This window comes from Mytilus californianus, unplaced genomic scaffold, assembly GCF_021869535.1.
Source record: "Mytilus californianus isolate M0D057914Y unplaced genomic scaffold, xbMytCali1.0.p SCAF_3, whole genome shotgun sequence".
NCBI lineage: Eukaryota > Metazoa > Mollusca > Bivalvia > Mytilida > Mytilidae > Mytilus > Mytilus californianus.
Window position 1 is genome coordinate 33,715,167 of NW_026262679.1, and position 15,753 is coordinate 33,730,919.

Consider the following 15,753-nt stretch of genomic DNA (forward strand, 5'->3'; position numbering starts at 1 on the left):
GGTTTAGTACAAAATAAGATAATTCATATCGCATAAATGGTGCATGTCATCGTCCTGATATTCATGTGATATTTGCCACTGAACGTTTAGCATATACCCATCTATTTGAAGCTGTTGATATTTTGATTTATATATATCAAAGTATTTTTTTAAAACTACTAATACCATGAGAAACATTGAGATAATTATACATTATTTTTCTAGTGGTTTCAGAGAAACAAATATTTATGGGCGACTGCAACGAAAACTTATATGGTGAGGGTTTTGTCAATTGTTAAAGGCCGTACGGTGACCTATTGAATTACTTGTACATCCACGCCATTCGAACTCTGATAGATAGTTTTTACAATCATACCAATATCATAAATACAGCTTATATGAATATCAGAAATATTTCAGGTGACCAAATGCAAATTATAACAGTACATTTAAAATAAGATCGAAGGCATACCTGCAAGTTATAAATACTTAAAAGGATTGTCAATGATTTGTTTACTACTGTAACCGCTAACTGGGGCCATAGCATTTGTATCTGATCGACACATAACATTGTGATATTATCTCAGTGATGTAGGACATTCGTCATTTCCTATTCATACAAATAAATAAAAAAAAAAAACACCAATACGACCAACATTATTATAAATCCATTGGATGTTAGATGTGTACGGATTGATAATTTAGTCTTAGATGCATGATTTTTTTTATTAGTTGTTAGTGGCTTTGAACTAGCTGTCAGTAACTGCGAGTACTTTCAGATCTGTACTCAGTGTCTTTTTGGTGTTTGGATGTACAAGTACCCGGCCACGTCCACTTGTGTTTGTAGTATTTGCATATTTTTATCCATCTGATGAGTTAAGCCTCTTTCAACTGATTTTTATAGTTCGTTCTTAGTTGTACTGTTACACCACTGTCCCAGGTTAGGGGAGGGTTGGGATCCCGCTAACATGTTTAACCCCGCCACATTCTGTATGTATGTGCCTGTTCCAAGTCAGGAGGTTGTCGTTTGTTTATGTGTTACATATTTGTTATTCGTTCATTTTTTGTACATAAATTAGGCCGTTAGTTTTCTCGTTTGAATTGTTTTACATTGTCATTTCGAGGCCTTTTATAGCTGACTGTGCGGTATGGGCTTTGCTCATTGTTGAAGGCCGTACGGTGACCTATAGTTGTTAATTTCTGTGTCATTTGGTCTCTTGTGGAGAGTTGTCTCATTGGCAATCATACCACATCTTCTTTTTTATATTATGGATTGGAATAGTTTAAAATAAATGTTTGAAAAATCGAATGCAAATATAGGCATGGATCTATTTGATATACATTTGCAATGCCGTAACGGAACATATTACATTTGAAATGATCAGACTCACCTCTGCATGCTTTTCTCTATACTCTCATTTAAATATAAAACCTTTTGTACATAATTTTAAACCACCGTAAAGGAGCACTAGCTAGATGAGCACGCATGTATTCAACACGTGGTTCACTCATTAAAAAGAATGCACTGGTTACGATTACCCGCAAAAAGTAACAATAAGAAATAATTATTGTTACTTCCGAGACTTATTGCCGAAATGTATTTCTGGACAGAGACCCGGCCGACTTCATATACGGAAATTGCAGCTAACAATAATATCATTTTTAATTGTAACCTGCAGTTATTGTTATCCGCAAAATATATTCAGACAGGCACAGATCTAAAGAGTGTTTGGTTTGCGAGCAATATGTGAAATGAATTTAAACAATTAAATTATGATGTAAAAACACTTTTACATTGGTTAAACTTCCAGATGCATTGACCTATATGCCGTTCACTTTTGCCAAACGGAGTCGACCGATTGTTCAATGACTTCATTTACGCAGATTGATCTCGGATTAACCGGTGTAACTCATTCATTAAAAAAACCTGAGATTGGTGTATCAAGAATGGAACTGCTTATTGTCCGGTATAGACGTGCATATACCGTGCGAGTGGTACCACCTGAAGTGTGTTGGCCTCAAAATTTTACCTAAGGCTAAATACTGGATATGCAGGAAGTGCCACCAAAATAAATAGCTTAAAGAATTGTAAATATGTATAAATGTGCTTTCAATGTATCATACTTTGATCCATATTTTTTTTATTCAGTCATATCAATTTGTTCAGATATCACAAACTAGTCAAAACATTTACCAAATTTTATCATCGGTACAAGGACATCATTCGTAAATATAAATCAACATGCAGACATCTTATACGTTCACGTATTTCACATCCAATATTGTATGGTAATGTTCTTTACAAAGCACAAAAATGTCGGCATTCACCTCAAAAGCTAACCAAACCGTTAAACAGACTTATTCGGAAAGGATATAGTTACGATACTGTTGTCAAGTCATTAAGGATTGCATATTTTGGTATTAATATTGATTCACTCATAGGGTCTTTGCATCGGAAATACACACATTTATTCTAAAACCAGTTGTTGGCATGATACGGGTTATGTTCTTCTCATATATTTTATGATGGTATGATACTAAAACCCTAACGGGAGGGATTGTACTTGATTTTCATATCATCAGTGATGAAGACATAATCTTTCAATCAGTTTAATTGAGGTTTGGAGCTGGCATGTCAGTAACTGCTAGTAGTCCTTTGTTCATTTATATATTATTGTCATTTTGCTTAGTTTCTTTTGTTGCCTATTCTGACATCGGACTCGGACTTCTTTTAAACTGAGTTTTACTGTGCGTATTGCTATGTGTTTCTTTAATCTACATTGGCTAGAGGTATCGGGGGAGGGTTGAGATCTCACAAACATGTTTAACCCCGCCGCATTTTTGCGCCTGTCCCAAGTCAGGAGCCTCTGGCCTTTGTTAGTCTTGTATATATGTTTTTTTAATTTTAGTTCATTTATATGTTTTGGAGTTAAGTGTGACGTCCATTTTCACTGAACTAGTACACAATTTTATTTAGGGGCGGCAGCTGAGGACCACCTCCGGGCGCGGGATTTTCTCGCTGTGTTGAAGACCCATTGGTGGCCTTCGGCTGTTGTCTGCTCTTTGGTCGGGTTGTTGTCTCTTTGACATATTCCCCATTTCCATTCTCTATTTTATGTAAAACAATTACACTATATACGGGACAATGACAAGAAGACAGTATACAAAGTATCCCGATGCTACACACGTACAGAAAAGACATAATTTGTTTGTAAATGTAAAATTTTACAGGTAACAATCATGATAAAAATAACTACAGGTAACAATCATGATAAAAATAACTACAGGTAACAATAAAAAATAAAATTATTGTAACCTGCAATTTCCGTACGATATCGGGTTCCTGTCCGGAGACACATTTCGGCAATTTAATAGTCCAGGAAGTAAATTATTTCTTATAGGTAAGCTGGTCCTCGACTGACTACTACATTTTGTTCATAGACTATGAACAAAGACATTATTCTTATTCAGATAAGTTAGTACATTATTATGTCTCCGATTTAAATTATTTATGTATAATATCAGAGACATATAATGCATATTGTATTATATGTCTCTGATAATATGTACCCGCTATAAATTTTGAATAACTAAATTTTATTTATTGATGTAAACACAAATAAACCTTATACGGACTTATTAGTTTATTCTTATACTAATCTGTACCGAATCGTCGATGCATTGTTAAATGTTCATTATTTATACCATTTGTCACCGTGGTGTTCCTAGCAAATGGAGGAATATACAGGACTACATACAGAACGTTTCCGGTTTGTATCGAATATTAGTATTTTATGATCAGCCGCATCAACCAGAGAGAACTGATCAGAACTGAACTCGAAGTTATAAAATCACATGTAAATTACCTCTATCCTTTAGTTTTACTACTTCACCTTCAAGCAAAATCATTTCGTTCAAAAAAGATACATGGAAAAGAATTGAAAGTGTTTTCTAATGCTTTTTTGACTGATATATGGGTGAAAAAAGAATCGGTAGGATGGAGAAATTTCCCGCCAAAATTATTGGTCCAGCGGTGTTCAGGTTTGTCTGTCCTCGGGAGTAAATTTTGCGAGATAAATGTGGCCAAATTTGTTAATTCCTTCTGATGAAAACATTAATTTTGTTATCAGAACCCTATATATATTGAGGTAACATTGAAATGCAGCAATTTGCTTGAAGACAAAGTCAAAGGTTCTGAAAGTGAAACTGAAATCCTTGTACAAATTTACGAACATCACCATCCTGGGATTCTAAATTTCGCGGATTTGGGATTCTCTGGGATTTACATCGTACGTAATGAATTCCCAAATTTTTAAATCCATGGCATTTAACTTTTAAGATAAAATTGTTCAAATTATCACAAAGATATTTTATACCCATATCTAATATTCGACCTTTTCAACAACTCTCGACACCGACTAATGACACCTACAGTTATAATACAGGTAAAATTAAGGGGTTGTCTCAAAATTAAAAATCATTCATGAATTGTATTGCGTTTACACCTGCAATTTGTTGATTTTACACTAAAGACTAAAGAACATATTTCCAACAAATATGAATTACAAATGTATAAGGATCTCTTGTGTATAACATTCTAATTACATGTATTTAAACGACATTTTACTTTAGATTTTTTAATGTTCAAGTAAATAATTACTGCAATCATGTCACATCGTAATCTGCCTTTTTTCCTCTTAAATTTTAGGATTATGTGAGAATTTATAGATAAACGAGTCAGTCAACGCAGATTGTTCCACATGCCAATAACGATTACTTCGTTTTTGTAATGCTAACAGTGCATTCATTAAGACCCAGTACCCGGTACTTTTACCCACCTACGGAAGCGTCTGGTACCGGCAGAAAAAATAAAAATAAAAAAAAAAATGTGTAAAATTCTTTTGAAGATCGTTCAAATCTAATTTCTTTCTTTCCTTGATAATCTCCGTTCTACGCCGTTCATGTGTATGTTTATAGGTGTCTTCGTCGAGGTCCGCGTTAAAGTATAGATCTATCTTCTGCCAATTTAGGCACACCTCCAAAGTAGGAGAAGTGATAATTATAAACCATGTGTCTGAATCTGTATCGTAAGAGCGTTTTAAAATGCGACGATTTAGCAGTATATTTTCAAGCAGCAAATTGTTGATGAATTTAAACAACAACAGCAATATTATGTCTAATAAAAGGAAAGCAGCTTGTATCACAGATTATTTTATGAATAAAAGGTTTAATAAAGGTGAACATTCTATGAAATTCAGAAAATCGTTAATCGTATCAAATCAGTGATTTCCCGTTGGACGTTGTCACTGATCTCTGTTTCTCGATATGTGTTCTATGTTGTGATTGAAATTTTTAGTGTAAGACTTCGTGAAACAATTAATATCTGACGAGATTTAAGACTTCTAAAATAAAAAAAAAAGACAGCTCTGAAGAAGTGAAAAAAACATTTTTACTTACTATAGTCAAGAATCCTATGATTAATTTGCCAACACACCCCCCCCCCCCCCCCCCCTTTTTCACAATCACACAAACAATTGACACAGTTATGATTATAACAAAGCAATAAAAAAAAGTTACAACAAGTTTTATTATCATTTTTTTTTAATAAATTATAATATACTATGTAACTTATGAAATTTCATTCACAAAATTGAACCCCAAATGCAAAACATTTAATAAAAGTATAAAAACAAACAAAACATTTTAACAACATTTCACATGAAACCCCTGCATTATAGGTCATACCATGGAAGTATTATATTGACAATATAATACTTCCATGGTCATACATATTTTATAACTGATTACAAAATAATTATAAGCAATGTATTTTCAGATGATTACTCTAGAAAAAAAACAATTCAATGTTAACTTACCCAAAATTGAAGCAAATATTACAGACTTTACCCTATTTTTTTAAGTAAAAAATTATTGCTGAAATCCCTAAAATCCAGGAGCTTTCGGGGGGCTTTCCCCAGACCCCTCGCCATTTGGGTTTGGTTCCCCCTATAATCTCAAAGGCACCTCAAGTCTAAAAAAATAATGAAACCCCTGGGTACACCAAAAAATGTCATGTTGAATAGTTGTCTCATTGGCAATCAAAATAATCATATGCGATCAATAATATTTTTTTAAATTTTACTTTTGAGACGACCCCTCATATCTCATCTGTCGTAGTCGTTCTCTACTGTAGGTGTAGACAATAGTTGAAAAGGTCTAATAATAGACAATATTTATTAGCACAAACACATTTACATTAAACGGTTTAGGCATGATTATAAAGTATAGACATAAACAGACAATTGTACTGGTACGGTACCAGTTACCATGGTTACCATCAGAAATTCACAATTTTTGAACACATTATTTTCCGTTTGGACATTTTTTTGTAACATACATGTATAAGAATTTTGAAAAAAATAAAAGTCTAGTATGAAAATAGTCTTGAATTATGCAATTTTACTGAAAGGAAACTTAAGTGTTTGCTTAAATTTTTCCCAATTGATTTGATTGTAGTCCCAAAACTGGTCGCCGTACAAGATACTGGGAAACTCTAGAATATAATATCAAGGATTTGTATAGTAAGACTTTGTCTGACTGAATTATTTAGGAAATTCAGAAAAAAAAATGAGGTTAATGTAGTAGTAAGATATGATGAGTCCTTTGGAATGGTAAACATTTTCTGTTTTTCAAATTGAATTTTCAATAAAAATTGGACCTTTTAAGAATAAAGTAGGACCTTTCTGTATTTTTGGTCAAAGGTCCTTAAAAAATGATGTCATGCCCCCGCAAGCACATCTTCCCATAACACTTCCCATAACGTGTTAAAAAAGTGAAAACTCAGCTTTTTTTTATGGTCTTAATCTGATCTGATCAATCAAAACGAAGTTTCTAAAAATTATATGAAAGTTATTGTGTGCAGTTAAAAGCAGTATGCCATATTTACGAAAAGTCTCTGTTATTGCTAAAAATGCCAGGTGACGGTAACTAGTCATCAACCAGTACAGTAAAAAAAAAAAGAGGGTGACAGTGGCTTTCAAATGAGAATTAATATAAATTTATATGAAAATAAATGACTACAAATATTAGAGTAAGCTTAAACATGTCCATTGATTGTGTTTGAGTAAGCATGAACATTTAAGATTGGTACCGTAGGGAGACTGGGAACATAACCACATTTTTTGGCCTTGTCATACATCATGTACATGTGTAAGTTTAAATTTAAGGTTGTAAAGATTAATGTAAGTTTAAGAGTAATATTTTAAAGCCTTTATCTTTGCCTCATTTCAGCGAAGAAAAACATCATGTAAATATAATGTAAGAAATCAGCAGTTGATGGTTCCAGTTGCCTCAATAGTTCTTAAGATTTGGTGTTCAGATATTTAAACTTAATGGATACATACAAGGCTGGTTTGATGGTATCTCAAGAATAATGGTATCTTCCTTATACAGCTTGGCGATACATAAAGTGGGGCAGTATGTTGGATGTGCCTCCTTAGAAACTGTCAACCCACCGTTTGATGAACAGACACTTAAGCTGGTAGATATAAATAATTTTTTTTTAGTTTATTTCAAATGTAATCAAATTCATAGTTTTTATACTGTAAATGCGAGATTCTCAAGAAGGAATAATTTATTTGCTTTATTTAAATTGCCATGAAAAGCTTCCCTATGAGAACATGTACAATATCTGCTTTAAAGAATAAGAAAAAAATCAGCAACTAGTAAGGATGATATGACAGTGCAAAAATCATCACTTTATATTAAGATGCAAAATGATATACTCGATTGGTCGTACTTTAAATTACATGGATTAAGTGGGCAGTCACTTCCTATGTGACTATACTTTATAAAATTATACCCATGCTCAGAAGCTGAGTAAATACTGTTAACCAACTTATTTTCAGGAATTTTTTGTTTCAAGTTTGCTTTTTACCTCATTCAAGCCAACTTCATGGTGATTACTTCTTTTCGGTAAATGGACAGAAAGTCACAGGACAGAAAGTCACAAATTTGATAGGACTAAAAGTTACAAATAATTTGTTTAAAATTGTTTGAATTTATAAGAAAAAAATTTCTTGAAATAAATTTTTTTTTATTCATGTTTATTACATATTTTCATTTAACAGTTAAGGAAGTTGTTCATAAGCCTTGATGAATGAAGATTTATCAAGTTTTGAACATGCAAAATATATATTTCATGACACCATAAAGCCATTTAAGTACCAAGCCACTTTGACAAACTGTTTTCTTAACAATTATATTATCATTATTGAATTTTTATAATAAATAATGTTTACAAAGTTGCTATACATAATAATTCAAAAAAATACAATACATGTTCCAGGGGGGGGGGGGGTGGTGGTTGTAGCGTTAGCTAACTTCTTAAAAGCTTTATATTTTAGAAGCTAGAAGACCTGGATGCTTCATACTTTGTATATAGATGCCTTATGTTAATAAGTTTCCGTCTGTCATATGTCCATTGCCCATTGCCCTTGACCTCATTTTCATTGTTCAGTGACTACTTGAAAAAAAAGTCAACATTTTTTGTAATGTTAATTCCTTTCTTATTAGGAGTAATAGGATAACTATATTTAGTATGTGCGTACCTTGCAAGGTCCTCATGCCCGTCAGACAATTTTCATTTGACCTCGACCTCATTTCATGGATCAGTGAACAAGGTTAAGTTTTCGTGGTCAAGTCCATAGATCAGATACTATAAGCAGTAGGTCTACTATATTTGGTATATGGAATGATTGTAAGGTGTACATGTCCAACTGGTAGGTGTCATCTGACCTTGACCTCATTTTCATGGTTTAGTGGTCAAAGTTAAGTTTTTGAGTTTTGGTCTTTTTTTCTAATACTATATGCAATAGGTCAACTATAAATGGTGTATGAAAATATTTTATGATGTACATGTCAGTCTCACAGGTTTTATTTGACCTTGACCTCATTTTCATGGTTCATTTCTCAGTGTTAAGTTTTTGTGTTTTGGTCTGTTTTTCTTCAACTATAAGCAATAGATCAACTATATTTGATGTATGGAAGGATTTTAAGGTGTATATGTCTGTCTGGCAGGTATCATCTGACCTTGACATCATTTTCATGGTTCATTGGTCAATGTTAAGTTTTCATGGTTAAGTTTGTTTCTTAGATACTATAAGCAATAGGTCAACTATATTTAATGCCTAAATTGATTGTAAGGTGTACATGTCTGTCTGGCATGGTTCATCTGACCTTGACCTCATTTTCATGGTTCATTGGTCAATGTTAAGTTTTCTTGTTTAAGACTATTTCTTAGAAACAATAAGCAATAGGTCAACTATGTTTGGTTTATTGAATGATTGTAAGGTGTACATGTATTTCTCGTTTGGTTTATCTGACCTTGACCTAATTTTCTTGGATCATGTTAAGTTTATGTGTTACTTGTAGTAAAGCTTTGTGTTTAGGACTATCAACATAAAATCAATGGTTAGTAAAGAAGGCGAGACATTTCAGCGTGTGCACTCTTGTCTTTATCTATTTATATAAGGTAAGACACAAGTGAAACAAATTAGCGATGATTTATATTTGTTTCAGACCATATGAGTATTTGGACCATACTCATGGGTATTTAAACGTGCATTAGGTATCACCCTCCGAGGTGCCATAAATTAACAGTTTCTATAAATGTGACTAATTTAATCAAGAGGTAATCATTGTGAAATTTATATTTTATTAAAAGAATTTTACTTGGTCATTATCAAGTTTTTCTTGCGAAACACTATACATAGACTTCGACTTTGGAATATAACTTCAAGAAATATCTAAATGAACTGTTAAACAAGAAGTCAACGGTTAGACACAGACACTTGGGGCATTGCATCTTTTTTGTGTGTGTGTTTTAATTTGTTTTTAGTCAATTTAAATTTCTTAGATATTTGATAATAATAATGATAATGTTTATTCAGGTAATGGCAATATATACAAATACATAATAAGTTTTAGAAACTTAGTTAAATACAACCTTAAAATATATATAGCAATGCTTGTGACTTTTAAATTATTTTTAGTTATTTTATGTGTGCAGGCTTTTGTTCACACGTTTTTACAATCACAGTAGATTATACTTGCTGTCCCTATATTTGTATATGCGTATGGTCCAAATACTCATATGATCCAGAACATGTTCATGTTATTATGCCCCCGCCGTAGCGGAGGGGGCATTAAGTTTTACCCTTGTCTGTCTGTACATCCGTTCGTGTGTACACCTGTACGTCAGTACGTCCCGAAATTGGTTTCTGTTCTCTAACTTTAGTTTGCCTTATTCAAATGTTATGAAACTTATACATAATGCTTATTACCACAAAACACAGATCAATAGATATAAGAAGATGTGGTATGAGTGCCAATGAGACAACTCTCCATACAAGTCAAAATTTATAAAAGTAAACCATTATAGGTCACAGTATGGTCTTCAACACGGAGCCTTGGCTCACACTGAACAGTAAGCTATAAAGGGCCCCAAAAATTACTAGTGTAAAACCATTCAAACTGGAAAACCAAATTTGAATTAGGGTGGTGTCACTTTTACCTTTCTAGAGTTATGCCCCTTTACAAATGGAAAAATTGCTGAATTTATCGTTTCCGTTCTCTAACTTAAGTTTGCCTTAACCAAATGTAATGAATCTCATACACAATGCTTATTACCACAAAACACAGGTCAGTTTGAATTTTACTGGCGTCGCTTTTACCCTTCTAGAGTTGTGCCCCTTTACAAATGGAAAAAAAATCAGAATTTTTCGTTTCCGTTCTCTAGCTTAAGTTTGCCTTAACCAAATATTATGAAACTTATACACAATGCTTATTACCACAAAACTCAGATCAAGTACCAATTTGGGTAGCGTCACTTTTACCGTTCTTAAATTATGCAAGCTGGGGCATCATCATGGGACACATTTCCCATTTATTTTTTTAATTGCAAAAGCCACTGAGAAATAATTTGCTTACTAAAATAAGTTAGTTTTCAGTGTTACTAAATAATAGTTTTCAGTGTTACGAAATAATCCATGCTGCTTTGGAGTTTTTTTTACATATTACTTAGCTCATGGATAGTTGGGTATAATATTGAGATCTGGTGGACAGTAGTAAATAAAAAAAAGAAAAATTGTTAAAGAACAAACAACTAAAAATCCAAAGGAATGAAATACAAAATCAATCCAGATACACAATATGACCATGTTTGAAAACATTGATGTACAACAAAGCATTGAGAAAAAAAAGCATAATCTGGACAAGGGTCTGCAAGGGGTCAGTAGGAAAAAACTTATATGGATTCTAAAATTATTGGATTAAATGTCTTCGATTGTTTCAGTGATTGTTGATTTTCTTATTTAAAGTTAGCGAGTGAAGCATTTCCCAAAGATGAGGAACATGTAAAGTTACTTACCGAACTTGTCAGTAGCAAAAACTGTAATTCAGAATGGGAAAAAGGTGAATCCTTTTTTCAGAAAGGACATGTACAAAACATCAGACAAGTAGGTAAGTAATGTAGAAATACTGATTTTTATATTTTATAATCTTTTTAGCTCGCTCAGTTTGGGGTTCTATTGCTAATACCTTGGCTTATTTTAACCATACTTTTACTGAAATATCAAGTCATTTATAAGCAGATTAAAAATGTACAGAAGACCTGAATACCAAGCAATATTGATGCAATAAGATAAACAAAATGGAAAAGTAAAACACATAACTATCATGTCAAACCCATTGTCAGGTAAACAATTTCAATCTGTTAGGTCTGATGAAAGTTTTGTTTTTAAATCCGAAACGAACAGTGCCAAAGTTGACATGTGAATAATTCGATACACTCTGGTTTCTACCTCTACAAAGTGAAGATGTAAAAACCCGAATGGATCGAACTTATTTGATTAAACTGATGGCCCAACATGTCCAATGCTAATTAACAAGTGATAATAGTTTGATAGAACAATCAACAGGTGATCGAATATTAGTTACTCGATACAGCTTCTGTTTATGGCACATGCCAAGGATGATTAAAGGTAAATACCGGCATTAATAGAAAAGTGGAATGTTGTCAAAGCATCTTCATCGATCGGAAGGTTTTGATGCGGAAAAAACATTTAATGAACTTTCAACTCAGCAATGAAATACTATTTCACACTCCAATGCAGACATTAAAGGACCTTCAGCATGATAGAGAAGCAGACGTCGTAGGAAGGTGTCACAGAAAAAAAAATTAAAATAGCCTTTCAAGACGTCATAATTATTTGGATTACCTCCTCAGTGTTTAGATTATCAACCCCACAAACTGTTACAAGAATCAGGATTACTTTGGCAGGTTGGGGAGGATCCTCATAAATGGGTTAAGCCATTTTCAACTGATTTTGATAGTTTGTTCTTATGTTGTGCTGTAACGTCATTGTCCCAGGTTAGGGGAGGGTTGAGCGCTCACAAACACATTAAACCCCGCCACATTCTTTATGTGCCTGTCCCTAGTCAGGAGCCTGTAGTTCAGTGGTTATCATTGGTTCATGTCGGTCATACTTGTTTTTCGTAAATTGATTTCTTTTAAATCAGACCGTTAGTTATCTCAATTGAATTGTTTCATATTTTTCATGTCAGGGCCTTTTATAGCCGACTATACAGTATTGGTTTTTATACGACCGCAAAAAGTGCGGTCGTATATTGGTTTCACGTTGTTGTCCGCAACGTCCGAAGACATTTGGTTTCCGGACAATAACTATAGTATTAGTAAATAGAAATCTATGAAATTTAAACACAAGGTTTATAACCACAAAAGGAAGGGTGGGATAGATTTTGGGGGTTATGGTCCCAACAGTATAGGAATTAGGGGCCAAAAAGGGGCCCAAATAAGCATTTTTCTAGTTTCCAGACAATAACTTGAGGAACATTGTATGGATCTCTCTGAAATTATACCACAAGTTTCCATACCTCAAAGGGATGGTTAGGATTGGCTTTGGGGTGTTATTGCTCAAACCGTTTAGGAATTAGGGGCAAAAAAGTGAGAAAAACATGGGTGTCCTGGTGAATGGACAATTACTTAAGTACAATGTTGTGTTTGAATTACCTCCCTTACACTGCTTTTGAATTATGTATAAAGAAATGTTGCATTGTCTTGAGGTGATTAGCTGTCAATTTATTTTTAGAAGTTACTATTTTAATAATTTTAAAAATGCTGATTAAGGTATATTTATTTTAGCCATGATTATGTATGTCATTTTCTATTTTAAGACTTTTATGATGTATTTAAATGGGTTATTATGGTTGCAAACTCCATTGGAAATTTGAATTGAGATTATGACCATATCTTGAGGGAAAGAATTTTTTTTGGAAAAAAGGGGAAGGTTAAAAAAAAATGGGGGGGGGGGGGGGGGGGGGGGGGGGGGGTAAAAAAAATTGGTGGTGGGGGTGGGGACAATTTTTTCTCCTCAAGATTTCAGAAATCAAAATGAAAATTTCTACGAATATTTTTTTTTGAAAAAAAAGGAGGGGGGGGGGGGGTAAACAAATTTTTTGGGGGGAGGTCAATTCGCAACAGCATACTGTTTTGCAGAAAAGAAAAAAAAAAGGGGGGGCAAATTTTTTTTGGGGGGGGGGGGTCAATTTGCAACAGCAGCATAGTGTATTGCACTAAAGCAAAAAATTGAATATAAATTCAAATCATATAACCAATTCTTAAGTTCTTTGACTACAGTTATTCTGTGTGAGAAAACTATTACGTGTCAAATATTGAATTATAATCCAAATTCAGACCTGTATCAAGCGCAAATATTGCCACAACTGTTCAGTGTTGGACCTTTGCGGTCGTATCCAGCTGCGCTCGGCGAAGCAATTTATTCTTTTGGTTGAAGGCCGTACGGTTGCCTATAATTACTTACATCCACTCCATTTGAACTTTTGTGGATAGTTGTCTCATTGGCAATCATACCACATCTCCTTATTTTTATGTTACATACATGTAACAAAAATATGGTAGTATCAGGCTTGCTCAGAGTTGGACATAGACAATCACAAACAATAATTGGTGACCTAGCATGGTCATTTCTCTGAGTCATACTTAGAATTATTTACTTTTTTGTTCAGAAGAAATTTTTGAAGAATAACGATTTTCTGGGAAAGAGTGGACACTTAGAGATGCATGAATATAATTCAATGTTTTTGAGATAAATTCACACCAAGCCATCATGATGAACTGGAATGCTGTTTTTTTTTTAAACTCGAGATGTGAATAACCACAAATGGTGAAAATCAAAATTGACCCTAAATATTCAATGGCACTTTATTGAATATAAACAAAAAGTCAATCCTAAGGTGCTCTGTAGACGGTAAAATTTTGAATAAAAAGATATTTGTGAATAATTCTTATATGATTTGCATATTAGGGAATACGTTGATATGATTGGCCGAGAGGACTTCCGGTAGTTCTTGACGTTGTTTATTTTTCGATAGACGACGTTGACTGCACTTTTTTTTGTAACCAATGTAAACAAGATGGCGACGATAATAACACAATCCGGCTCGACGTTTAAAATATTTATTTTCACCTCGCGTTAATCGTTAAATTAAATAATAAACACAAAACATTCATTTGAATGATATTATGATTTTTTGTAGTTTATTTTTTATCAGATAGCAAATTTCATGGTGTACATACTTTTGATTTAACAAATAAATATACTCATGCGCCAGACTGATTCAATGACATAATTATACAATTTACGTGTGAAAGAGGTTATGAGTGTGGAAAAATAAATTAGTTGTCTCCAATTTAAAGAATTATAAGGATTAAACGCCTTTTTAAAGGAATTTATTGGTGTATAAACTGGACCAAGTCGCTCACAAACATATCATAAAAGTCCTTCGGACTTTTATTTGTTTGTGAGTGAATTGGTCGAGTTTATACACCAATAGATTCCTTTAAAAAGGCATTTAATCCTATAATAAATATACTCATACAATAATATGTTCTTTTGAAATGCAATGTAGAATTATCATTTCAATACCAAAAGAATTGAAAAATGTCTAAATATCTGATGTTTTTAGCCTTTCCTGAAAAGTAATATGTTTGATTATAATCAGTCTGAGCTATAAAATCATAAATCCTGTAGGTAACTGCCTTTTCAATGCATTCACGCTTTGATTCAGCATCCAATCAAATCATGTAAAGAATGTGTAAACTATGAAATATTCATGAATAGTCATGAAAATTCTATGTTCTAACCAGTTTTTCAATTTTATTCAATAACCTTATTGTTAACATTTCTAGACTTAGGCTGTGTTCTCACAAAACGTTTACAATAAATTGCATGCTCTCATCTGTGTACCAATCTTAATAATCTGGGTGTACATGATAATTGTTTACACGTGATAACTAGATTGTATGGTTGGTGTTTGCTTAACGTTAAGTGGCGAGTAAATGTGAAGTTATTTAAATCTATTATCTTACACAGAAATAGTTGAAATAATTATTCTTTATCGGGAATTGAAGGAGTTGGGCACCAACCAAATATTTCTTAAAAAATTGTTTGTTTTCATTGAAAATTCAGAGGAGGAATAAATTCATTGAGTTTCAGTAAAATTTCTTGTTCCTGTATGTTATGAAAAAAAATGTATTTGATTTTTGATAAAAAGACTGACAAGAATGAGCAATTGCAAAATGTTGATTTTTATAGGTCTGTTTGATTTCATGTCATAGATTTAAAAAAAAATGGAAATCATTGTTTTATTTCGATGTGAATAGTTTTTTGTCAC

General features: G+C 32.9%; 1 protein-coding gene across 2 annotated transcripts in view; it reads left to right on the top strand.

The window, feature by feature from the left end:
• The first annotated feature begins 3,353 nt into the window (after window positions 1–3,353).
• The window catches only part of LOC127734425 (uncharacterized), a 74,066-nt gene continuing 61,666 nt past the window's right edge, over window positions 3,354–15,753 (top strand). Inside the window, exons 1-3 of one of the 2 annotated variants that reach the window (XM_052244271.1) lie at window positions 3,354–3,380; window positions 7,270–7,519; window positions 11,358–11,499. In XM_052244271.1, coding sequence (XP_052100231.1) covers window positions 7,412–7,519; window positions 11,358–11,499 — 250 coding nt within the window. In that variant the 5' untranslated portion in view covers window positions 3,354–3,380; window positions 7,270–7,411. Of the gene's footprint in view, window positions 3,381–6,795; window positions 7,520–11,357; window positions 11,500–15,753 lie in introns of those variants that run through there. The other variant, XM_052244270.1, reaches the window with a different exon arrangement.